The 26,815-nt window shown below is 36.9% G+C and overlaps 1 protein-coding gene across 1 annotated transcript in view; it reads right to left on the minus strand.

Moving 5' to 3' along the window:
* Positions 1–1,159: 1,159 nt before the first annotated feature.
* Positions 1,160–26,815, minus strand: part of slc44a4 (solute carrier family 44 member 4) — a 42,411-nt gene continuing 16,755 nt past the window's right edge. The window contains exons 4-21 of the mRNA XM_062029988.1: positions 22,187–22,265; positions 22,006–22,105; positions 21,780–21,899; positions 21,611–21,671; positions 19,483–19,603; positions 18,863–18,946; positions 18,559–18,671; positions 18,275–18,397; positions 13,518–13,617; positions 13,296–13,388; positions 13,072–13,174; positions 9,572–9,831; positions 8,303–8,397; positions 6,155–6,258; positions 3,682–3,826; positions 3,513–3,607; positions 2,093–2,177; positions 1,160–2,013 (exon numbers count right to left, since the gene is read on the minus strand). Of these exons, the coding sequence (XP_061885972.1) occupies positions 1,898–2,013; positions 2,093–2,177; positions 3,513–3,607; positions 3,682–3,826; positions 6,155–6,258; positions 8,303–8,397; positions 9,572–9,831; positions 13,072–13,174; positions 13,296–13,388; positions 13,518–13,617; positions 18,275–18,397; positions 18,559–18,671; positions 18,863–18,946; positions 19,483–19,603; positions 21,611–21,671; positions 21,780–21,899; positions 22,006–22,105; positions 22,187–22,265 (1,997 nt within the window). The 3' untranslated portion in view covers positions 1,160–1,897. The remainder of the gene's footprint in view (positions 2,014–2,092; positions 2,178–3,512; positions 3,608–3,681; positions 3,827–6,154; positions 6,259–8,302; positions 8,398–9,571; positions 9,832–13,071; positions 13,175–13,295; positions 13,389–13,517; positions 13,618–18,274; positions 18,398–18,558; positions 18,672–18,862; positions 18,947–19,482; positions 19,604–21,610; positions 21,672–21,779; positions 21,900–22,005; positions 22,106–22,186; positions 22,266–26,815) is intronic.

The raw sequence follows: 26,815 nt of genomic DNA on the forward strand, positions 1-26,815 counted from the left end.
TTAAATGGTTTTTAATTGCAAAGCGCTTTCTATCAGTATATATTGACATTGGTGTTATCTTCAGTTATATATTAATTTATGAAGAGAAATCAACAGGAAAATAAACTTTTTTTTAATATTGTCATAAATACGGAATAGTAAAAGATAAATTAAAATGTAGTTTTTTCTGTAAAAGTATCAATTAAAAAGTATGTCACAGTTAAAGTAGAAAGCATTTTAAATTGTTTTGACACAAATACTGGAAAGTAATACAAAAAACATTAAAGTATTGAACAGTTAAAGGACATTAATAAAAGTATTGTAGAGTAGAAGTAAAAGTATTTTGTCATAAATACTAAAGATTAAATATAAAGCAAAAAAAAAAACTCAAGTAGTGAAGTAGAAGAAAACCCACAAAAATCTGTAATGATCATTGGAGAGTAAGTGTCGAAAAAAATAAAAACTTTAAAGAACATAACAGTAACATTACTGAACAGTTAACATAGAAAAAAGTTTTTTAACTTATTTTGATACAAGTACTGGAAAGTAATAGAAAAAAACATTCACGTACGAACCGTAAAAGGAAATTAGAAAACAAGTATCGGAAAGTAGAAATAGAAAGGCGAAAGTATGTCATATGTACTGAAATACTAATTAAGTAGAAAAATAAACAATAACAAGTATTGAAGTAGAGTAAAATCCCCCCAAAATATTGCATACGTATTGGAGCGTACAATTAGAAAGAAAAAAAATTACAAGACCTTAACAGTATTTTAAATTTTGTCAAATACTGAATAGTAAAAAAAAAATGCTTGAGAGTAAAAGTAGAAATTAAAATGTATATTTTCAGTAAACATTAAAAAGTTAATTATTTTGACATAAGTACTGGGGAGTAATAAAACTACTAAAGAATAAAGTAGACAAAAACCTTATAAGTACTAATGTAAAAGAAAAAACAAACCCCAAAAATATGTCATAAGTACTGGAGTGTAAAAGTAGACATAAAAACAAAAAGAACCTAACAGTAAAATGTATTCCTTTAAAATATTGTCAAAAATACTAAAGATTAAAGAATAAAGTAGAACCCCCCCTCTGTCATAAGTACTGGAGAGTAAAAGTAGAAATAAAAACAAAACATTTGTCACAAGTGCTAAGAAGTTGTTTTTTTCAAAAATAGAAACATTAACATTTTTTTTAAAAAAGCATACAGTAAATATTGGAGTGTATAGGTATTAAGAAAAACAAAAACATATTGTCATAAGTAGTGAAAACTTAAAAGCAATTCCAAATAGTGTCACAAGCACTGAAGAATAAAAGTAGGAAAAACATTTAAAAAAAGAAGTACTTAGTATAAAAAAAACGTCGTGATAAGTACCAAAGAGGAATAATAGGAAAAAGGTAGAACTAAAAACACCCAAAATGGTCAAAAATACTGAAGTGTAAAAGTAGAAAAAAAGCAATACAATTATACAGGATGGAGTCAGGGTTAGGTTTAAAATCTAACAGTTCAACACCACAATGTAAGCTACAGCACACTAAAGTGGACTCCATCATACTACAAATGTAGAACAGAAATGACTTTTTGACATAAACAATCTTTTATTATAAATCAACAATTTCAATACGGTCAAAAACAATGTTTTTGCAACATGATATAAAATAAAACATTTGCAATAGATAAACATTAATGGTGATCATGTGCACAGCAGAGAGAAAAACTATTTCACACAAAAAGATGTCAACAGAAAAGTTTTTGAACCAACTCAATCAAGGAGAAGTTCAATTTGACATCTTACAAAAAGGCTCAGTCTGCACTAACGCCACTCACTCATCTTTGAACATTGAACAATCATTCTAAAGTGCAAAATCAGCAAATAGTTTTGGTAAACGTGAGAAAAAAACAGGAGGGTTGGCGACTTCACTTTTTCTTGCCCTTTTTGGGAGTCTTGTTGGATTTGTTGAGGATCTTCATGAGGTTTTTGGACATGAAGTAGGGTTTTTGCAGAGAACCATCATTGCGCTCCAGGTCCTCCACTGCGGAGAGTCAGCTTGTAATGTGCACTGATCTTTTTGCATCCTATTTTGTATGAAACACTTATTATTTGGTACTCACGGAAGCAGAGGAAGAGTGTGTCCACACACATGTTGTACACACTGAAGAATCCGTGAGCTATGAGGTAGCTACCAAACACCACCGTCTGCATTTTGGAGAAGAACATCAATAAAGATCATAAAGCTCAGAGGTTCACTGAGGGCTGCTTCTAACAGTGAATACTATTATTACACCTTGTTTTATGCATTTTATTAGTAGATTTTTTTTTAAACTAAAATGTAAAAAAAATACGGTAAGTTGCAATAATTTCACCTCAAAATGTAGTGTATATTACTGTAAATAGAAAAACAGTACTGCTCTTTTTTATGATAAAAAAAAGGCAGCTAAGTTGCCAGAATTTTACTGTAAGATGTACATTTGTTTTTTTACTGTAAATAAAAAAAACTGCAATTTTACAGTAAAGTTTGTTTTTGTTTTTTACAGCAAATCAACAACTGTAGATTTTTCTGTGCATTACTGTAAATGCCAAAACAGCACCTCAGTTTATTACAGTTAAAAAAAAAAAAGTACTGTTTTTTTCAGTTAGAGAAAAACGCAGTAAATTTCACAATTTTATCAGGAAATCTATTGCTACTTTTACATTGCACAATTTGATGGATAACTTGCTTTGATATCATTATTAGTATTTATTTCTATTTAAAAAATGGTTTGAATGTTTGATAATATATTTTTGCATACCGTATCGCAGTTTTTTTCATAGTTTGGCCGGGGGTGCGACTTATACTCAGGAGCGACTTATGTGTGAAATTATTAACACATCACCGTAAAATATCAAATAATATTATTTAGCTCATTCACGTAAGAGACTAGACGTATAAGATTTCATGGGATTTAGCGATTAGGAGTGACAGATTTTTTGGTAAACGTATAGCATGTTCTATATGTTGTAGTTATTTGAATGACTCTTACCATAATATGTTACGTTAACATACCAGGCACGTTCTCAGTTGGTTATTTATTCCTCATATAACATACACTTATTCAGCCTGTTGTTCACTATTCTTTATTTATTTTAAATTGCCTTTCAAATGTATATTCTTGGTGTTGGGTTTTATCAAATAAATTTCCCCCAAAAATGCGACTTATACTCCAGTGCGACTTATATATGTAATTTCCTTCTTTGTTAAGCATTTTCGGCCGGTGCGACTTATACTCCGGAGCGACTTATACTCCGAAAAATAAGGTAATTAGACAATATTTAAGTTAACATAATTTGCGATTACATGGAGTAAAAAAAAAATTTTTCCGCCCAAAATAGAACTAAATAATATATTTAGTAAGAAAAGTTACAGTACTTTATTGATACATATTATTTCCAGGCATTCGAGAGCCAAATAAAATGAAGTGGCGGGCCACATCTGGCCCCCGGGCCTTGAGTTTGACACCTGCGATATAGTTGGACACACTGACTAAAACATACAATGATTGGCATCCAGTAGTAGTTGAGGGTCTCCGTCTGGAAAGTGTTGCCTGGTAAAGGTATTCGGCCGGAGAAGAAAAAAAAGGACAGTACACCTGAGGGGGAAAAAATGGTCAGAAACATGCACCGAAAAAGATGACGATTAAAAGGTGCGATACATATTACATACCGATTCCGCCCACCACCAGGAGCTTCCCAAAGAAGAGCAGCATGTCTGCCACTTTGTCAATGACCACAGCCCTTATGATGTTCCTCATCAGCAGAGAGAAAGCATTCCTGGCCGAGGTACAGAAGTTCTTCCCGTAAATGGCGATCTGCGGAACGGCACAGATGGTCAAACAGGGCTGGGCGATATGGCAAAAATGTTTTTATTTAAAATAAAATTAATTTAAAACATTTTTTTTATATCATCCGATCTCGATCAATATCACCATTTTTTTCTCATTAGAGCAGATTGTCCCGTGCAGGATTATAGCGAGTATCACATCTTTATTTTGCAGTATTTATATATAATAATATATATTGCAGTATCTTGTAATAGACATGTCCACCATGTTTGATAGAGGTAATGTATGCTAACAACTGTCAGTTTGTACATATATACAATTGTGTTTATTAGACGGGTAACGATATGGGTAACCCACGCTACGGTCCGACTTCCTTTTAGGGCCACGGTTTTGCTTCTTTTTTGGTACATTTTGTGGGAGTAAAAAGAAAAACTTTTTTTCCTCTCAAGGTTATTTTATTTATTTCTCTTGCAGTAAACAAAGTATTAGCCGTGAAGTGAATACTCTGAGCTTTATTTCAAGTTAACATTTACTATTTATTATTTGTATTCTTTAATTACGTGTATACATGAGCGCTTCTCACCAGTGCTTTGGCAAAGGGTGACCCAGATTGTGTCGTTTTTAAAACTCAAATTCTGTATCTCATATTGAATGAAAGTAAAATATTGAATTTGAAGTACTGTAGAATAATGTGTACAAACACATAAAACAAGTTTAATGATTATTTCAGGAAGAAAATGGTTTTCTATCCACAAACAAACAAAAAGAACACAGAGTGTCTGCAGAGTGTTTTAGTACATGTTATATCAGAGGAGTTGAATCTTTGCAGACACATAAACAACAAAAATAATTAGATTTAAAAATGCCTTTTCTAATTAAATTAATTGGTGTGTTGATTCTCCCAGTCCGGACAAATACATTAGGCGTTCTGTGAGTGACTGCAAGTCCGCATTCGTGGCAAGATTATTGGTGAGATGCAGCAGATAGTGAAAGTAAAGTTGCTGCTTCTTTTTAATGTTGTGTTTCAACTTCTATGCTAGTGTTAGTCATCCATCCATCCATTTTCTACCGCTTGTCCCTTTTTTGGGGCCGCAGGGGGTGCTGGAGCCTATCTCAGCTGCATTCGGGCGGAAGGCGGGGTACACCCTGGACAAGTCGCCATCTCATCACAGGGCCAACACAGATAGACAGACAACATTCACACTCACATTCACACACTAGGGCCAATTTAGTGTTGCCAATCAACCTATCCCCAGGTGCATGTCTTTGGAGGTGGGAGGAAGAGGATTACCCAGAGGGAACCCACGCAGTCACGGGGAGAACATGCAAACTCCACACAGAAAGATCCCGAGCCCGGGACTGAACTCAGGACTACTGAGGACCTTCGTTTTGTGAGGCACATGCACTAACCCCTGTTCCACCGTGCTGCCCATTTTAACTCAATTAATAAAAAATATAATATGTTTCTTCAGTAAACTGTCAATGATATCAAGTACAAATGAAAATACAGTTTCATCACATTAGTCATCATTTTTGCACTTAAGAAACTTCCTTAGAGCTTTAGCTGCAGATTTATTTTTTCTTAAATATTGTCATTACTGCCACAAATGGTGGAAAAGTGTATTACAACTGACTACCGCTACAGACCACAGCTGAGAAAGATATTTTTGTGCGGCCCTCTAGGGGGCACTCACGGCCCTACAATGGTAGAGTCATATTTCTTTATTTTGTTCTTCTGGGCATCACTTCCAGCTGTGAATGGGGAAGATGCACAAGGCGATTGAACATTAATTACGTCGGCACAAGCCTGACATTCGTGACAGTGGAACTGGATGGTTGTGCACAGACCGACACAAACACACACACATTAACAAACACACAGGATCACGGGGCGGCATGGCTCGGTTGATAGAGCGGTCATGCCAGCAACTTGAGGATTCCAGGTGCGATCCCCGATTCCGTCATCCGAGTCACTGCCTTGGGCAAGATACTTTACCCACCTGCTCCCAGTGCCACCCACACTGGTTTAAATGTAACTTAGATAATGGGTTTCACTATGTAAAGCGCTATATAAATATAGCTCACTTCACTTCGCGGTCAATAAAGGCGGATTGTTCCGTGCAGGATTATATAAAACATCGTTGCTTCCCTACTGTTGACCACAGAGGTCTCTTGTCACAGACGTTTCCGCCATGTTTGATCGAGGTAATATATGCTGACAGCTGATCGCCATGTTAGAACTCAAATTAATCGCGATCAACGAACACCATCATATAATCACGCAGCCCTAGTCAAACAAGAAATATTGCCTATGTGCTGACGACTACTACTGTACTACTGGAAGTGACATGTTACCATGATGTATGCATTTCTGTTGAGGAACTTGATGAACTTCTCCAGGCACCAGAGGCAGCACTTCATGCAGCACAAGATAAAACGTGCGACACAGTTCTGAGCCACTGGAGTCATGAAGAAAAAAGCATATTAGTACTGCATACATAATGTATACTGTAACAAGACAAAAGCTTATTAGTAATGTATATTAATATGTATATATATATATATTTACACATATATATATATATATATATATATATATATATATATATATATATGCATATATATATACACACACGTATATATCTGTATACATGTATATGTATATATACATACACATATGTATATATATATATATATATATACAGTACATATATATATATATATATATATATATATATATATATATATATATATATATATATATACACAGTTACGGTGTGTATATATATATATATATATATATATATATATATATATATATATATACACTGTAACTGTATATATATATATATATACATACATATATATATATATACTGTAACTGTATATATCAGGAGTATCAAACTCATTTTTATTGAGGGCCACATCACAATTATGGCTACCCTCAGAGGGCTGCCTGTAACAGTGAATATATATGAATATAAACGATTAGCCATATTACACAATTTGCAGGGGCAACTTATTTCTAATGTTGCATGTTTTACCAACAAATTTATGGAAACTTGTTTGGAAATCGTAAGTCAAGGTGACAAGCATTTAAGTATTTATTAAGTGTGGCTTATATTCCGAAAAATACGGTACATTTAGCCAGAAAGTGCTTTATTATTTCCAGCCTTTCGCAGGCCACATAAATTATGTTAAAAATCAAATATTAAATATTAAGGTCCACATTAAAAAGGAACTGCAGGTGTTGTTTATCTTTCACAATGTTTATGTGGGACAAGAACATGTCATATTTTTTGTGCATTCTCAATATCAAAAAAACGCTCGCAAGATACGGCTAACATTTTAGCAAATGGGATTTACCTAGATTGCCTCCAAAGCACTCTAAAAATGCATTTTAATGACTGTTGTTGGCATTGACAAAAGGTTTGCTCCTTTGAATGTCAACAGTTGTTTTTTTACTACTGCTTAATCTAAATAAAACAAATAACTCACATCAGGACTGAAGAGCACTTCATATTTTAGTTCTTCTTACTACGGCTTTTAGTACTACAATAGGTGAAACCACCCTTGCCTGTACTCGCCCTCCTTGTGTTGGGCGATGAACAGTTTGGGCTTTGGCACCAACATCTAAACTAGATCTGACCATGATAAAGTGGAACCTTGGTTTACAAACCCCTCTTTATGCAAACTTTTCAGTTTCCTAACTTTTAGATCGCGGCAAATTTGCCTCTGTGTACGAACCATGTCTCTGTGTACAAACGCTTCATTCATGCATTTTGTGTCCCGCTGGCTGCCCTTTTGTGCTAGCTCATATTGAAGAGATTGAAGAAGCCGGCTTCGTACTACAGAATGTTTTGAATTGCGATGAGAATGGATTTTTTAGAAAAAGATGCCAAAGTGGACTTACTACACAGCGGAGGAGAACACTACTTGTTGTTTAACTCTTTTATGAGCACACACACAAACACTCCCTTCTCTCCTCTCACGAGCTGCTCCTTTTGCCAATTGTTAATGTTATTGTTAGGAATGTTTGTGATTTCTGGTCGTTTGTGAAGGCACCAAAGGGACTTCTGTGTGCGCGCCCTTGTTGGCAGAGCAGAGCATACAGCACCGCTCAGCTTGTCATCGTTGTTTTAGCTTGTTATTAAAGAGATAGTAGATTTATCCTCTCTTTGTTATGTTTGTTTGATATACAGTACTGTGTAACACTTTATATTGCGTTCAAAGTGTACAAACTTTAACTAAAATAGGGACTTTTGTCGAGGCTGAAACAAATTTTTCATAACTACATCGTTTTTTTATGGAGAAATTTGCTTCACTGCAACTTTTTGATTTACTAACCCTGTTCAAGAACAAATTAAGTATGTGCATCGAGGTTCCACTGTATATCTATGAGCACGAAGCCTGACAGGGAAAATGTCTTCTAAGACAAACTGAACAGTACAAATCTGGTTGACTGGATGCCCTGAGAGTATTTCAAAGGGTGAGACGCCTTACTTCTGGTTTTGTGGTCAATGTACTCCAGGATCACCCTCGCTACCTGCACAAGTGTCAGGATCAAAGCACCAAATGCCAGTGAGCCAATATGGTACCTGGGATTAAAAGGAAGGAAACTGGTTAAATGTATTATCAGCTCCATTTTTTTTTCTCAGCATAATGATCAAATTTGAAAAAGCTCTGTCAAAACATTTACCAGAGTGGTGTATAAAGAGAGTATGGCCAACTAAACAACAGGCGCCATGACTGCTACCAAGGACGTGTGCGGCTGTGCCAGGATGCATGCAATTGCTGTCGCTTTGACGTTGGTTTTTCTGACGAAATTACCCAAAATAGCATGTCTATATATAGCTTTGGACCAACAATCAAGGATAAATTATAACATTTGTTTGAAGTATGTCAACTGTGGTGGCTGCTCCAATGTATTTGTAATTACTGTATGTATCACTCATTATGTAGTATTTTAACTGTTATTTATTTTTGTAACATGCTAAGTAAATAAGTGTACTTATTTTTCCATATTTCTGCACAATAAGTCAGATATGGTAACCAATCTTGAAAATGATATGATTTTTGGTCTAGAACACATTTTGCTTTATTCATTATTGACGTATTTCTTGCCACTTTATGTTGTATAATTTTTATGAGATTTCCGGTTCCTTTTATTTCAAAATGATTACACCCAAAATTGGGTTTCTTTTACTCATTCTTTGTCCGCCTATTTGTATTTGTGTTTCACTTTCTCTTCTGCTGTTACCGAATTGCATTTTTTAAATATTTATTTTCAACAATAATCTGTTTTTGTCAAACAATCTCTTTAAGTTATTTATTTATTATGTTATCATTTGTATTATATTTTCTGTGTTCTCTCCTGAACAAAACACAAAAGTTGTGTCGTGCTTTTACCTGGCACAAAATGCTTCAGTTGGTGGCTCTCCAGTGTTGATGGTGAACTTTCACTTCCCATACTTGTCTACTTTCCGGGTTGTGCGAAAGCGATGTAAAAGCTTTGTACAATTCTTGCGGTTAGAGCAGCCAGACCCATGGTGCACAACAAATTTTTAGACGGCGAAAAAGTAACAAAGAAGCGCCGCAAACACATACCATCAGCTCAAAGTTAGTAGCAGTCATGGCTCGAGAGCACCTGAAACTGAGTTGGCCATACTCTCATTATTACAGAGTACAGGAGCCCACTCGTGGCTACGATGCAAACTGCAGCCAGTAAGCGTTTAGTGTAAGAGCACATTCTCGGGAAGCAACTCAACATACCTTAGTGTGCGCATAAAAGCAGCAGACAAGGGGAACATGGGGATGTCGTCTGGTTTGGAGAGGGCCCAGTAGTAGGAGGCAAAGGCACCAGCAAGCGTGCACTGGCCCAAAGCGATGACAAAGTTGACACACCAGAGAAAGGCCACTGCGTTGTAGATCTGAAGGTTGAAGAGGGTCCTCTGGAACGTGCCCTCATCGTTGTATTTGACAAAAATGCACGCAGCGGAGGGGCAAGATTGGTAATCTGATGCGTTGAAGGTCTGAAAGGAGCAGGTAAAACTGACTGGATGCAAACAAGACATACAATTCATTAAAAAGCATTTATCATTACCTCCGCCAGGTACTTATGTAATTGTCATTGATTTGTCTGTTTGTTAGTTAGCAACATAACTCAAAAAGCTATAGGCAGATTTCAGGAAACTTTCAGAAAATGTCCAAAATGGGATAAGGAACAACAGGTAAGATTTTGGGTCTTATCCAGATAAGTATTACGTTACCTCACTTTTACTTAGTATGTGGCCAACATACTGGATAGCATACACTGGATAGCATACATCAGATGTTGGCCACTATGTATGTGGCCAACATCTTAGCACCTTTGGTTGGCAAAACTCCTCATCATGTCCAAAACTCAATTGACTTTGAAGGGAAGATCAGAAATCTAAAACTGGACAAAAATGAAACTACAGTTTCATTCAACGTCACCCCCCTTTTCACCTGTATTCCAACCCAGGATGCAATAGAGACGGGGAGCCAACGTCTAAGAGGTGATCCCACTTTACAGGATAGATCCACACTAAACCCAGAACAGATTTGCCTTTTGCTGGAACTTTGCCTTAACACTACATACTTACAAATCATAGGAATGTTTTACCGACAAAAACATGGTTGTGCCATGGGACCACCTGTATCCCCAATAGTAGCAAACCTTTACATGAAGGACATGTAAAAGAGAGCTCTGAGGTCTTTTAAGGAAACAGCATCAAGTCATTGGTACAGATATGTGGATGACACATGGCCACAAGCCTTCACCGAGCACATTAACATCAAGTTCACACGTGAGAATGTCAAAGACAATAAGTTGCCTTTTTTGGACTGTGATGTCCACATTGATTAAAAATAGGGGCTTCCATGTCCGGGTTTACCGAAAACCCACACATGCTGATCAATACCTACTTTTTGATTCACACCACCCACGGAACAGAAACTGGGCTTTATCAGAACCCTACAACACAGAGCTGATAATGTTCCTACCAGCCCACAGACCAAAAAGAAAGAGCATAGGCATTTGAGGGAAGCCCTCAAAACCTGTGGTTACCCCAGCTGGTGGTTTGTGAAATGTGAATCCAATTCCAGAAATAACAAGAACAGAGTGGATGAGGAGGAAAAAGGTGACAGACACAAAAATATTGAGAAATATTTTTTAACCAACACAACATCCCTGTACACTTCAAACCAGGCAACACCCTGATGTGTCAGGGTGTTGCCTAGTGCATCCTAAAGACCGGACACCCCACACCTACAAAAACAATCTAGTGAATGCTATCCAGTGTAATGATGAATGCACTGATTCATATATTGGGGAAACAAAACAACCACTAAGCCGACGAATGGCACAGCATAGACGGGCAAACTCTTCAGGCCAAGACTCAGCTGTCTACCTGCACCTCAGGGAGAAACAACGCTCCTTAAGAGACCAAAAATGTACAGATTCTGGATAGGGAGGATGGATGGTATGAAAGGAGTGAAGCCATCTATGTCAAGGTTGAAAAATCATCCCTGAACAGAGGAGGTGGTTTGAGACACCACCTATCTCCCACATACAACACTATCCTTTCAGCCATTTCTAAAAGACTCTGCAATTTTGCCTACAACAAATAACAGGAGTTAGCAACATATTCTAACTCCAAATGGTATTCTAGTCAATGAAAGTGACCAGAATACCATTTGTTCACAACTGAATGGAATGCTAACGTGGGTGATTCCGACTCTTTTGGACTGGTAGTAGTCAATCCACAGTGATCGTTCTGCCACACAATACCATCAATGCTAACGAGGGGAAATTACACTTCAACAACTGTCGTTGGCTTTGACAGTTAAGATTGCTCGTTTGCATTAAAAATAGTTGTTTTTCTCACTACGATAGGGCGAAACCATCCTTGCCCAGGCGCACCCTCCTGGTGTTTGGAGTATAAATATTTGAGGTTTTGACACCAGCCGCTAAACTCGATCTGACCAATCTAAGTCTATGAACATTAACTGACAAAGCCTACTCAGATGAGAAGTGAAACATCGTCTAAGACAAACCAAACAGTCCAGCTGCGATCGATTGAATGCCCTGAGATTACAGGGATTTTGTTTGACTTTTTTATACTTATTCTATCCAAATCCTGAAGGCTGTTGCTTTGTAATTTCAAATTTCAGAGATTTTTAATGGGATTCATGTTTGGAAACTGGCTAGGCCACCCTGGGATCTCACCATGCTTCTTTTTGGCCGGATGTTTTGGTTTATTGTCATGCTAAAAAGAACCATCTGACGCCAAGAGGTCCCCGAACAAGATTCTGCCATTTAGTTCAACCTGTTCTTTTAAACCCCGCACAATAACAGGTGCTAACATGTGCCTGTGGTACTGTTCTTATATCCTTTTGTTTAAACAAATATATTTTTAAGCCAGTGACATACTGTAAATCACCTTTAAAGGGGACCTATTGGTACCTGTTTTTGTGTAATTGGGATCTGCATTAAGTCCCTAAAATTTGAAATCAAGCCATAGACGCAATGTGGAGATATTTAAAAATCAATCTTACCTTCTTTCATACCTGCGCCAAACAAGCCATTTGGAATTTGCCCAATTTGTGATGTTTTTTTTCAGCGGATATATCCATATATAGTAGAGATTTACCTGAAAGGCTTTGCGCGAGTTCACCATTGTAGTCCAACATTTAAGTCAATAAGTTGCTCTTTTTTCTCTATCCTCTTGTTGTGGGGCAGACTGGCTCGTACATGCACATGCATCCTCCGCTGTTGCCATTTCTAATACAAATTTGTGTATAGTTCAAACTTATATCTCTCGGTAGACACGTTAAAAACGTCAACATGGCTGACGAGGAGAAGACGCAGTGGAAGTGGAGACACGTAAACAAGACCGCCCACAGAACGGCGTATCCTGAAAAGACGGTCAGAAAGCGGCTTGAAGATGGAACCACCATTACATGTTATGTAGACCACAAGGAAGTGTTTTAAATGTAGAAAAAAAATCATAATATGACCCCTTAATAGTAAAAAATAGTTTAGGAAATCTAATCAAATTAAAGAACATCTGGCATTCAGAAAAAGATAAGTGTTTGACCTCAGAGGTTCCATTGTAGTGTCACCACTCCGTGAAAGCAAAATTATGGCTGTGCTACGATTAGACAGTTGCGAAAATACGATAAACACTAACAAAAATAACTTGGATTACGATTCTAACCCACACTTGGCTTTTATTCCACCCATTTACCTGAGGATCACACTTCATTGTGCCATTGATGCTCTGACAGTCACTCATACTGGAATTGAGGGCAACCACTTTGTAGATGGGTTCTCCTGAGGTGGCCAAATATCTGTAATTAGCAATTAGTTCAGGAGGAACACATGTTGTGGTCTGTAGACTGTATTACTACAGACAGGGCTTACATATTATAATAGGTATGTGTACTGATGACAGACAGAATAAAAGGATACAAGGCCGTGGCACCCCAGTAAGCCACACAAACCAGGAGGAGAACAAATGTGATCAGAGGGTACAGCAGCGTGTACATCATGACACCAATTGCTCTGTGAAACACACGTCAGCTCATCTTCCAGAAGACTCAAGTTCGGACAACAGTTAAAAGTTGTCCAGTCATATTACACTGATTTAAACAATCCTTGAATTATATTTTAGTTCAAACAAATACAACTCACTTGCTCGACTCTTGTATGAGCGCAATGGCGATGAGGATTCTGGACCGCAGGAAGATGAGAATTAAGATAAGGATTGCCTCGACCACACAAAGAATGATTACTGAGGAGGATCAAAACTAGTTTTCATTGTCCATGAATTACAAACATGATAATAAAGGGTTAGGACTTTATAAGTAGCTGCACGTTCTGGTTTGTAAAATTGGTTGAGACAAAAACACATCTCGCGCTTTAGCACATTTCTTTTCAACTGGAAAACCATGGGCCAAATCTGGCCCAAGAATGACACCCTACACCCCAAGCTCAGTTCCAAAAACTTAGAAGAGACTAAAAACACTCGAGCGCTGTTATATAGAATCTTTGACTTGATTTTTTGAAGGAGGTCTTGAAAAAGAGCAGCGCACTCCTGTTGCAAGGGAAATATTTGTATTTTTATTCAACCCAACAAAAAATGATGGAATACAAAAAAAATATAAGATTTGCAACAAAAAAAAAGGATTTTTAAATCTTTAAAATATTTTTTGAAAAATCAAACTTGTAGTTAATTTTGTGGCGAGTTTGGTCCGCTTTACAAAATAATAAAGCCACAAATCATATGGGATATTAACTTCGCTGAATGTCTTTTTTTTTTTTTAATACACACACACGCTGAGAACCCACTGGCAGAAATGTAGACCGGCGCCTATGTTAATAAGTATGTATTATAAATAGAAAAATTGAATAGTGTATATTATGTGTTTAGAGGGTTTGCAAAATACTCATCTACAGTCTAGTCTCAGTTTTTAACTGAAACATGGCTGGAACAAAATAACAGTGCAAGCATTCTGATCGAGACAGCACCCCCCAACTATAACTTCGTTGATATATGTAGATCGGGGAAAAGAGGTGGAGGGGTTGCTGCTATATTTAAAAACATGTTTCAGGGGAAACAGATGTCACTCGGTGAGTTTACATCATTTGAATACCTGTGTGCTGTGTTGAAATGCTCTCCCAAAATTCTCTTGTTAATTATCTACAGGCCACCTAAATATTCTGCAAATTTTTTTGATGATTTTACTGAACTATTGTCTAGCATCTCCACTGACTTTGACTGCCTGGTTATAACTGGTGATTTTAATTTTCATATTGACGATTTAAATGACAAGGGCGCAAAAGAACTTTTTACTATTTTAGACACATTTGAACTGTCTCAACATGTGAAAGAGGCTACACATTATAAGGGACACACCCTGGACCTGATTATCACAAAAGGTCTCAATGTTTCTGATGTTCTTGTGATTGATCCTTCATTGTCTGATCATTTCTGTGTTTTCTTTAATATTTCTGTAATTCCGGACACACAAACAGAATCAAAGAATGTCAAAAAGCGGTACATAAATGAACATGCTAATGTCCTCTTTAAAAACGCCATCTCCTCACTACCACCTCTAAACCCATGTCATGCTGATGATCTTGTAAGCAACTTTAATTCCAAAATTGTGAATATCATAGATATCATTGCACCTGTTACAGTTAAAACGATTTCTGGCAAGCAAAAGGCACCCTGGAGAAAATCTGCTGCTGTAACAGCCCAGAGAAGAGAGTGCAGGAAGGCTGAACGAATCTGGCGGAATACAAAACTTCATATTCACCATGACATCTATAAAGAGAGCCTCCAGGCCTACAATTTAGTCTTAAAAAGTGCTAGAGAAACATTCTTCTCCAATATCATAAACAGCAACACAAATAAGGCCAAAACCCTATTCACAATCGTTGACAGACTGACTAAACCCCCAACACAAATACCAGCCGAACTCCATTCCACGCCGAAATGCAATGACTTTGCATTCTTTTATACTGATAAAATTGAAGGCATCAGACGCACCATCAATATCTCAAGTAAAAAAGTTGGATCACCACCCCATTTAGGCAAAAGTAACACAGCAATGATGGCAAGCTTTAATGCCATAGACTCTAAAACTCTAGTGGAAACGGTGACAGCTCTAAAGTCATCCACCTGCTGCCTTGATGTTTTACCTACCAACTTCTTTAAGAATGTTTTTGACTGCCTATCAACAGACATCTTGCAAATAGTTAATAATTCTATTAAATCGGGCAATTTCCCGAAGGCTTTCAAAACTGCAGTCATTAAACCTCTTCTAAAAAAGCAGAGCCTAGATGCCTCTGTTATCAACAACTACAGACCAATTTCAAATCTACCATTCATAAGTAAAATAATTGAGAAAGTTGTCCTCCAACAACTAAATCACTTCTTGGCTTCTACTGGCTGCCACAACAACTTCCAGTCAGGATTTCGACCTCTTCATAGCACAGAGACGGCCCTTCTTAAAGTTATAAATGACATCCGTCTAAACACAGACTCTGGCAAAACTTCAGTATTAATGCTTTTGGACCTCAGTGCTGCATTTGACACTGTCGACCACTCAATACTTTTGGACAGGTTGGAAAACTGGGTGGGGATCTCAGGCACAGTTTTAAGCTGGTTCAAGTCATATCTACAAGATAGGAACTATTTTGTTTCCATTGGTGACTTTGTATCAGAACCAACCAACGTAACGTGTGGAGTCCCCCAAGGTTCAATCTTGGGGCCGACTTTATTTAACATCTATATGCTCCCACTAGGACAAATCATGCAAAATAATAACATTGACCATCATTGCTATGCCGATGACACCCAAATCTATGTAGCGCTATCACCAAATGACTATCGCCCCATAGATCTTCTGTGCCAGTGCATTGAGCAAGTCAAACACTGGATGTGCCAAAATTTCCTACAACTAAATGAAGATAAAACTGAGATAATTGTTTTTGGTGCTAAAAAAGAAAGGTTTAAAGTCATCCAACACCTTCAATCACTGTCCCTGAAAACCTCAAATAAAGCCAGAAATCTTGGGGTTATTTTAGATTCTGATTTACATTTCGACAGTCACATCAAATCAGTAACAAAATCGGCCTACTATCACCTCAAAAATGTAAAAAGACTTAGAGGGCTCATGTCAGCTCAAGACTTAGAAAAACTTGTACATGCCTTTATTACCAGTAGGCTAGACTATTGTAATGGTCTCCTTGCAGGTCTTCCCAAAAAAACTGTCAGGCAGCTACAGCTTGTTCAGAACGCTGCTGCTAGAGTTCTAACAAACACCAAAAAATGTGAGCACATTACACCAATTCTTAAATCCTTACATTGGCTCCCTGTACATCAGAGAATAGATTTCAAAATCCTCCTGCTCACATATAAATCACTACATGGTCTAGGGCCCAAGTATATCACTGATATGCTCCCACTATATACGCCCTCTAGATCACTAAGATCTTCTGAGACCAATCTGTTAGCGGTTCCAAGAGTAAACTCAAATCAAGGGAGATCATCATTCAGTCACTATGCAACACATAGCTGGAATAAACTTCCTGAAGATGTCAGACTCTCCCCAACTCTCACTACTTTTAAAACTAGACTGAAGACTTTTATGTTCACCTTAGCTTTCAGCTAAATCTTTTAATCTTTTAACTTTTAACGTCTGCACTGTTTTTATTTTTATTTTTTTTATTTTTTTTATTGTCTGCATTGTAATTTTGCTTTTATTTTCTTTCATTTCACTTTGTTGTCTGTGAAGCACTTTGAGTCTGCCTTGTGTATGAAAAGCGCTATACAAATAAAGTTGCCTTGCCTTGCCTTGCCTAGTCTGAATATTGTATTATGTATGTATTAATGTGGATATTAAAATACAACAATTCATTTGCTCTGTATCATCATTTTTTTTTGGGTTGCATAACATACACATTTCTCTCCATAGTTGCATGGACAGTAGGGGTGCTTCAAAAAATAAATTCACAGCCAAATCAAATCAAATTGTATTTATTCTGATTTTAAATCGATTCATAATTTTTGAGAATTGGCATCTAAAAATCCATCCATTCATCCATTATCTACCGCTTGTCTGTCTCGGGTCGCGGGGGGTGCTGGAGCCTAACCCAGCTTCACGTTTAAAAAAAAAAAATTCTGAAATTTTATTTTCTATTTTTTAAGATTACATTTTTGGATTAAAACTAATATTTATATTATTATTAATGATACTGTTGATTATATTAATTTTTAGTTTTTCTTTTTTTAGTATTGTATTTGTATGTCTAGTCTATTGCTTTGTAAATGTATTTCCTAAGTATTGTAAAGCTGGGATTTGGTTGGAGTTGCTCTGTTTTTTTTAATAGATTGTGATTTTTGTAAATACAAGTTTAAAAATAATTTTAAAAACACGTTCTTTTGGTCAACAGTGCGCACGCGCATAAGTTGTACATCAGCAGCCAAGATGAGCTTTTGTAACTTGTAACCTGTTTTGAAAATGATTTGTTATAATTTAAATAGCAAAAAATATATTATGAGAATCGTGTTGAAACAAGACTCGATTTTGAATCAAAACGTCACCCCAAGAATCGGAATCGAATTGTGAGGTGCCCAAAGAATTCAAACTCCAATAAACAGCTTTTTTTTTTTTTTCAAATTTAGTAACACTGACAATATAAAATAAAATAAAATGTCCACTGCAGAGGACTGTGGTTCTCAGGAATATACAAAATAAGAATGATAGTGAAGGGAAACGTCTGGCCCCCAGTTATTAGCTTTCTGGAAATGTGGGCCCCTAAACAATTTAGTTGAATAGCCCTCCTTTAGCAGCTTGCTGAATGAGCAGCATCTTTGAATAGTAAAAAAACTGTGCACAGATAGTGAATCATGTGTGAGTAAAAACATGTGTCAGACTCACAGAAAGCTAACCAGGTCTCTTGCACTTGCAGATAAACATTGAAGTCAGTAGTGAAGCCAACGTCCGTAATGGAAGCAGCTTGTGTCTTGTAGCGATCATACTCCCAGTAGCAGTGCCATATCCCTGTTGCAAAGACACAACCCTTACAATTATACGAGCCAAACAAACAAAAAGCTACACTACATAGCACAAATATTTCTTAACTCGTTATGTATCATCTAATCATGACTAGACTTTTCATTCCCATTTAAAGTACAGAGAATGTAAAGAAGTGTTTAGCTTACCATATGCCCCGGTGCTGAGGACTGCTACAATAAGGACCCACACCATGACACTGGCAGTGAATCTCAGCAGCAACAGGAACAACATGCTGAGCACCATGGAGATTACCAGACCACTAAAAAACACAGTGAATTAAATATCCATTAAACAAAACACAATATAATTATGTCCAAATGTATAATAAGAATATGAATATTAATAGTATTAAATTAAATAAAAATGTAGTAATCAAATAGGTCCGTTGTTGATACTAAGTATGTGGTGTTCTCAGTGTCTGCCAACAGGTGGTAGTGTCAATCAACTAACAGAAGGATCCAGGGCCATGATGATGCGAAATCCTCAAAGATGCGAACGCCAATGTCCCTGGCATTGAAGCCATTTAATATATCCCTATCAAAGACAAAAATAACATGACAACATCAGTGGTAAATATTGGCAACATTTCAAAAAGCATGTTGTAATAGTTTTAGTGCTACTAACATGTATGCAGTGGTAAAGAAAAGTATATGTTTGCATAAGCCATTGTTAATAATACAAATATTTTGAGCATTTAAATATTGTTCCTTAATATCTTTAATCTCTTTTTAGGTCAGTTTTCTCTCCACTGCATCACTATTGAGATCCAAACATAGACGAACAGCATGCAAACGAAACATACATCTATGTGGACGACTACTGTTAAACTAGCATACAGTATGTATGTCTCATGAGTGTTTCACATGGCACCGCTGTGCAGCTTGACTCGTGCACAGCAACGGGAGTAACTACAACCAAACACTACTCTAAGGATTGGCACACTCACAAGTCCACCAACCTTTTGCTGGTGATAAAGAGGAAAAACAAGTGGGATTATTAAAGTGGTTATCTTTTAATCTGGGCGTGTGACCTGGGGTTTGTCTGTATAACAATGTAAGAGCTACTCCTACCCAGTGCCGTTCTTGATGAGGTTGACCGTGTCACTGACAGTTGTTGGCAAGCCCGGAACGTTGGAAAACTCTGGCGGAATCTGCCCAAGCACTTTGATATCAGGCAGACATCTTCCTAGTACTAATAAAAAAAAAGACGAACAATATAATGAGTGTTTTTCATGTTTTTCAGTGGTTCATGTTTTTGTAAGCCAACAATTGACCAAAAGGAAAAAAAACTGTGAAACCTTAAGAAGTAATGAAAATAAAAATAATAAAGTATAGGATCAAACTGTTGCCATTATAAAATATTTGCTGTACAATTTACATTCTTGAATGTTATACATGTGTAAAAATCTGTTAGAAACTGTTATATTAAAACGTAAAAACACATTAAACATAATTAAAGAACAAGCGACATGAAGGTGCTCCACTTCATAAATGCACCACACACATCTCACCTGCGTAAAAAGAAGTTAAAAAACATCAAAATAACTAAACACAACACTTAAAAATTACATCCTGTGTAACGCTATGCATGACTCCAACTTTTGATTTTAAAGACTTTCGAACATTTTGGTCCACATGGCATTTATTTGACTTCCAAGTAGGGATATGTATCTTTTATTGTATATTTTAAACAATAATAGTTGCAAAATCGGTACTTTTAAAACGATGCCAGTGCTTAAACATTGCTCGAACCGGTACTTAATATTTGTAAACAAAAAAAAAGAACAATGCCTTTTTATGGAATTTTCAATTTGAACAGAATGGTAATTGAAATACTTCAAAGATATAAAATAAATGATAACTAATAACACATTTAAAAATAACAAACACATCCATGCACAACAAATTCAGCAATAGAGAACATAGAGAACATGCAAAAATTTAATGTTTGATCCACGTAATTCCAGGGGGGTGGTGAATGCACCACCACGCTGGCCGTAACAGTTAGTGGTGCATAATGAGGAAGTGTTGTGTTTTTGTGGCGCTAGCAGTGTTACGAGGGCTACTCTTGGCGTTGTCACTACAAAGTCAATACCGGAGGACATGATCAGTACGTGCATGCGCTTAGACCAGTCACTTCCTTCCCTCGCAATTTTCATAAAGGAGCTTCTGGGGACGGCGTGGCGAAGTTGGGAGAGTGGCCGTGCCAGCAATCTGAGGGTTACTGGTTCAATCCCCACCTTCTACCATCCTAGTCACGTCCGTTGTGTCCTTGGGCAAGACACTTCACCCTTGCTCCTGATGGGTCCTGGTTAGCGCCTTGCATGGCAGCTCCCGCCATCAGTGTGTGAATGTGTGTGTGAATGGGTGAATGTGGAAATACTGTCAAAGCGCTTTGGGCTCCTTAAAAAGGGGTAGAAAAGCGCTATACAAGTACAACCATTTACCATTTACCATTCTGTGAAGTCACTTGCTGTGATATTTGAATGTTTTACTTATGTTTTTGTATTTAAAAAAAAGAATACGTAACAGAAAAGGATAACAATAATATCAAAATCCCAACTGAATTTTAACTATCGATTTTTATTAAATGTTCATTTTTCAAAAAAAGGCACTTCACTTAAATCCATATCTGTAGCTGTAGGCTAAACCAAAAAGTAGATTTTGTAATTGTCTGTATTGTGAACTGATGTATTGGAAGAAAATAAAATGTATTACTTTGTCTTCAGTTTAATTTAAGGCTGCAGAGCTGATAATTTCTGTTTCTATACAGATTAGTTATTGTCACTTTTCACCATGCATTAGAAAACTGTATGCTTGATATATAATGTTTGTTTTGTAGGCAACGTTTTATATTACATTGTTATTAAAATAAAGATTATCAAAAAATAAACGTTATTAGTGTCAGTGTGCATGAATGTAACTGCCGCTAAATAAGTTAGGGGGAAGTGAGATAGTTCTTGATGTTACTTGCACAATACCACTGCCAAGTCCTTGTTGCACGTGGTTGAGTCTGTATTAATTTTGCACTGAAATGAGGCACAGATAGCTATTTTTTTTGGTCTGGATATTATCGTTTACATCTGCACCAGTGCTATTGTGGAACCGGGTTTCGGTACCCAATCCTACTTCCAAGGTCCCACTGTATTAAGAAGACCAAGTGAATTGAACTATATACCGAACAGTCATTTACACTTACCAGCGATTGTGGGAATAGTATAGAAAGGACAGAGATCCTTCTCCACAATTTCTTTAACAGACTAAAAAAACACAAAAAAAAACATTTTATCGTATTAAAAAGTGCTGGCAGACCAACTTAAGTCTGATGTAAACACACTAAACAATGTACTCTGCTTAAACAAACTTACCATGTTTGACAGGTTTACGGATGGTGCACATAGATTTTGGTTGAAAACCTCTGCAGGTTGCTGGGCGTATGCAAGCGGCCCCACAGCAGAGAAATTAGTGGGGCACTTTGCCACACATACCTGTTGAATAGTACAGTAAATGAGGGAGATTAATGTGAAGAAATGGCAGCATGCTTGGCAAAAATGTTGGCTGCACATCAGCCACGACTAAACCACTGCACTGTACCTGTGTGGTTGGACACTGGAACCCATTGAGAGCCGTAGCCATCACGTTGACCGACGTCGCACATTTGACGATGTCAAAGTACAAAAGTGTGGGTCGGTCTCTGAAGGGAAGAAGGCTAATTAATACAGTATCGGTCAAATGGCTTGATACTTTGATGTTGATAGAGGTTAAAATTAATCACTTATTTGGTCCAGTGCCACAATACCATCCAGTTGAATTCCTCGGAAAAAGAACATGCCGGGGATCTCCATAAAGCCAAGCTGATAAAAGGAATACAAACATATTAGGTATAGATCCAGTATACACATGCAGTTACACTAGTACATGCATCATTTTAGAGACTAACTGGGGAAGTACCTAAAGGGGACCGATGATGATTTCAAACTACATTTAACACACTTCCTTGTGGTCTAGATCAGGGGTGTCAAACTAAATTTTGGTTTAGGGGCCAGACAAACCCTTAAAAATGCCAAGTAGGCCAGACCACTACAATCATAACATACAGTGTTTCCCACAGGAATGGTGGCGTTGGGTCGCTATATGACATCATCCTCTAATTTTGATCTAAAATTGATCATGACACAAAACTGTATGTGTGTAAACTAGTAAAACAGAGCCTAGTGTGTGTGACATTATATCATGTTTTTAAACCTTTTTACATTAAATTATTGACATACCTGTGTTGGTTTGGTTCTTATAACACGCGCGGGTGATTATAAATAATATTCATGGTGTTTCCTGGGCTCCATGCAAGTGAGTGATCATTTTAAATATTTTTTTTTAATTAAAATTTTTGGGTGGATGGGTATCCATTTATTTTATGCTTGCATTTTTTTAATTACTTGATTAATCAATTGATTTTAAAGATAATGTGCACGTCATCGCATGGACAAAATCTCACCGTACCATTGGACCATACCAATGAACAAATGCGTCAAAATGCGCGACTAAGTCAGCTGTGGTGTGTGCGCATGATGTGTGTTAGAAAGTAGAGTTACAATGCTATCTGTTGTGTGGAGTTGGATCAAAAAGCTAAACAGACAGTCCTTGCATTGTGTTTTCCAGGGCAAAAAACCAGACAAAATCTTTATGCGGCGGTCCAAGTTAACTCTGGTGGGCCACTACAGTCAAATGCTGTATGGGAAACACTGACATAATGACCTATTGATAGAATACAGTAAGTCCATGTTCCATTTGTTTTCATTCAAATAAATACCTAAGAAAATCTTCATATTTACCATATTTTCCGGACCATAGGGCGCACCGGATTATAAGGCGCACTGCCGATGAGCGGGTCTAGTCAGGTCTATTTTCATACAAAAGGCACACCGGATTATAGGGCACATTAAAGGGGTCATATATATGTTTTGTTTTTTTTCTAAATGTAAAACACTTCCTTGTGGTCTACATAACATGTAATGGTGGTTCTTTGGTCAAAATGTTGCATAGATTATGTTTTACAGATCATCTTCAAGCCGCTTTCTGACAGTCGCTTCAGGATGTGCCGTTTTGTGGGCGGTCTTATTTATGTGGCTCACCTTTGGCAGCATCTTTTATCCATCATCTTTGTTGTAGCGGTGTAGCGTGCAAAGACGGGAGTGGAAGAAGTGTCAAAAGATGGAGCTAACTGTTTTAATGACATTCAGACTTTACTTCAATCAATAACGGAGCAGTATCTTCTCATCTGTGGCTCACTAGTGCAACAAGGCCGGAAATGTGTCTCGTGAAAAACTGTCAGACCGGAACTCTCTAATAACTAAAGTTCCTTAGGTGAATTATGTAAACTCACAATACCAGTATTTTTTTAGCGCTTTCATGGCGAGTTTACTGACAGATATAAGAACTTTACACTACTTTATATTAGAAATGTCAACAGTGGAGGATGAATATCCCATAACAAGAAGATAGAGAAAAAGAAGAAGCTTATCGACTACGGTGTCCACACGGACTACAAAGGCGGACAGGCGCAAATTTTCAGGACTTATGCAGATCCCAAATACAGATCAGCAGGTACCAGAAGGTAAGAAAAGTTGCTTTTGAATAATATTGCGAAACAAAACGTTAGATAATATCTGACCTTACCTTACCTGTCTTACCTTATACACACATCATAATAATAGTTGTATGTTGACACACAGTACAACCTATCAAGCGGTGCGGCTTCATAGCTTACCAAAGTCGTACTAAAACATTTTGATAGATTTTTGAGCACCGTGTGTAATGTTCTATATTTTCAATGGAACATATAAAATGTTGGTGTTGTTTACTTGAATCATATTGCAGTCTACACGTATCTCTTATGTGTGACTGCCATCTACTGGTCACACTTATAATTTCACCATGTACCAAATAAAATAGATTTGAGGTCGGTAAGCACAACCAAAATTATTCCGTACATTAGTCCGGGAAACCAAAGTCTTTGGGTTCCGGGGGGAGTATAGTTGCAAAGCTGAAACTTAAAGGAATTTACGTTTTGAGAAAATGAAAGGATTTTAAATGCGCCTTATAGTACAAAAAATACAGTATTAAATATCCATTCACAAAACATATCATGAACAATCTCAGATTTCTAAAAGCAAGTGTGCTGACAAATACAAGAAAAAAACTTAAGTCTAAGGTATTTGGAACTAAGAATTATACTAATATAATATATCTTCTCTCGTCTTAGTTGTGCTAGCAAGATATTTTTTGCTTTGACGAGTGACGCGAAATACTGGTATATTCCTTGAGCACCGACATGTGATTACACACTAAGCACACAGGTTTTACATTCATCTCTGTTAATAAATAGAAATTGGTCTATTTTTATTGGAAAACCTTACTCTCCTTTTTAACAAAGACATTTTAGCTTTGGATGAGTAGGTGAGTATAATCTGAGGTAGTCTACACCTTAATTAGTAAAAGGAGCATTACTACCATTTGCTGTTCGGTCTTAGTGTCAGAGTTGTGCCTCTTCTTTTACTCTATTTACAACAGTGCATGCTTCTCCTCGAACACAGTGCACACCAAGCAAATGATTTAGAAATAGCATGGTATACATGCATTTTTTGACTTAAGGGTAGTCAGTGTACAACTTTTATAGCAGAAAGCAGAAAGCCAGTGTTGTCTAGACATCTTGCTACACAAGTACCAAAATGATCGAGTCGAGTTTTGCATAGAGTCAAGCATGGTGGTGGTGTTATAGTCTGAGGCTGCATGAGCGCTGGCCGCGGAAAACAAGAATTCCAAAATATGCTGTACAGTGTTTCCCATAAACTGCCAAGATACCTGCGGCGGTGGGGGCGTGGCTATGGGCGTGGTCACCATGACATCATCGAGTAATTTGCATAATTTACTACAATGATATGATTTTCTCTAAAAAGGCTAAAAAAATGTATACTTACTAATTAATAATAACAGTTTTGTTTTAAACGTCCATCCATCCATCCATCCATTTTACAATATAATTACAACACTTTATGTACATATTTATATACAGATTTGAACAATAAGTTATTCACTGAAATATATTTATTAATTGTGGTTCTTACAAAAAATATATCTTATAAAATATAAAAGCTAAAATGTCTCTTAAAGCTCTGCCCCTTTAATTAGTGCATACTAAATAATTTAACTTTAGCCTACTACTACAACCATATTATTTACCAGCAACATAAAGTGAAACAGAGGCAGAGGTGTCCTGCCACAGTCAGTAACAAATAAACAGAAAACAGTAGTGGTCAAATACAATTAAGGCAACAAGAGAAGTATCCTACACTTCTCTTTTGTAAAGTAAATCTGAACAGCCTATATGGGCATCTACATCAACTATATGATTTGCCTGAGAAGCTGGACAGGAATTAAAAAAAAATAAAAAAATTAAAAAAAATTTATTTTATTTGTGGCGGACGTAATTCTTTCGTGGTGGGCCGCAACAAATAAATGAATGTGTGGGAAACACTGCTGTATTATGTCAGTTTTTCCAAGATGATATGGAACTGAAACACACCTCAAAGATGACAGCTCCCGTGATGAGGAAGCTGAAGGTGAAAGTAAAGGATGGGCAAAATATGTAACTAATGCCAGATATAGTGGTTGTGTTTTAGTACGTGTGTAAATCTCTCTCTCTGACACCTTAAGAGTTTGTGCTGACATTTTAGGCTTTTGGCTAGTTTTTCCTCGTGCACTTGTCTTTCAATCTGCAGACCAATTTGATCCGCGGGCAGGGTGAAGGCGCAACAGACGGGTTACAAAGTATGCCCCCAGGCCTAAATGAGCACGAGCCCAAAGAATGTAACATCCACCAGCTTTGTGATAATGGAAAATTCCGGGAACAATCTGTGCACCTGTGGGGAACTAAATGGCTGAGAGGTTTAAGACAGTGCAAGATAACAATGGTGCTCACACTACTATACATATTCAAACTTTGGCCACAATTTGTAGATGTTAACTCTGTGGTGTAGTGTTGACACCTATTCAGATTGTGTTAAATTATTCTCAGAAGACAGTGACTATTTACTGCTTTCCAAGCTGTACACTGGCTACCCGAAATTACATCCAAGTTTTTTTTTCATAGAGAAGCTATAATTAACTGATTTTTTTTAGAGTATGAACAATATCCTACATTTTCCATCTAGAATCACTATTCCATCTTTTACATCCCTTAAATTTTGAGTCAATGTTTCTGTCTTGTATCTCTTATTGTTCTGTCCTGTAAGTTTTCTAATAGCCCACCGAAGATTAATTTCTGTTCTGCAATAGCAATAAAGATCATCTGTTCTGTTCATTATTTTTTTCAAGCTTTTACTCTTCCACTGAAGCCACACACTTT

Source organism: Entelurus aequoreus, linkage group LG20 (genome assembly GCF_033978785.1).
Source record: "Entelurus aequoreus isolate RoL-2023_Sb linkage group LG20, RoL_Eaeq_v1.1, whole genome shotgun sequence".
NCBI classification, from domain to species: Eukaryota; Metazoa; Chordata; class Actinopteri; order Syngnathiformes; family Syngnathidae; genus Entelurus; species Entelurus aequoreus.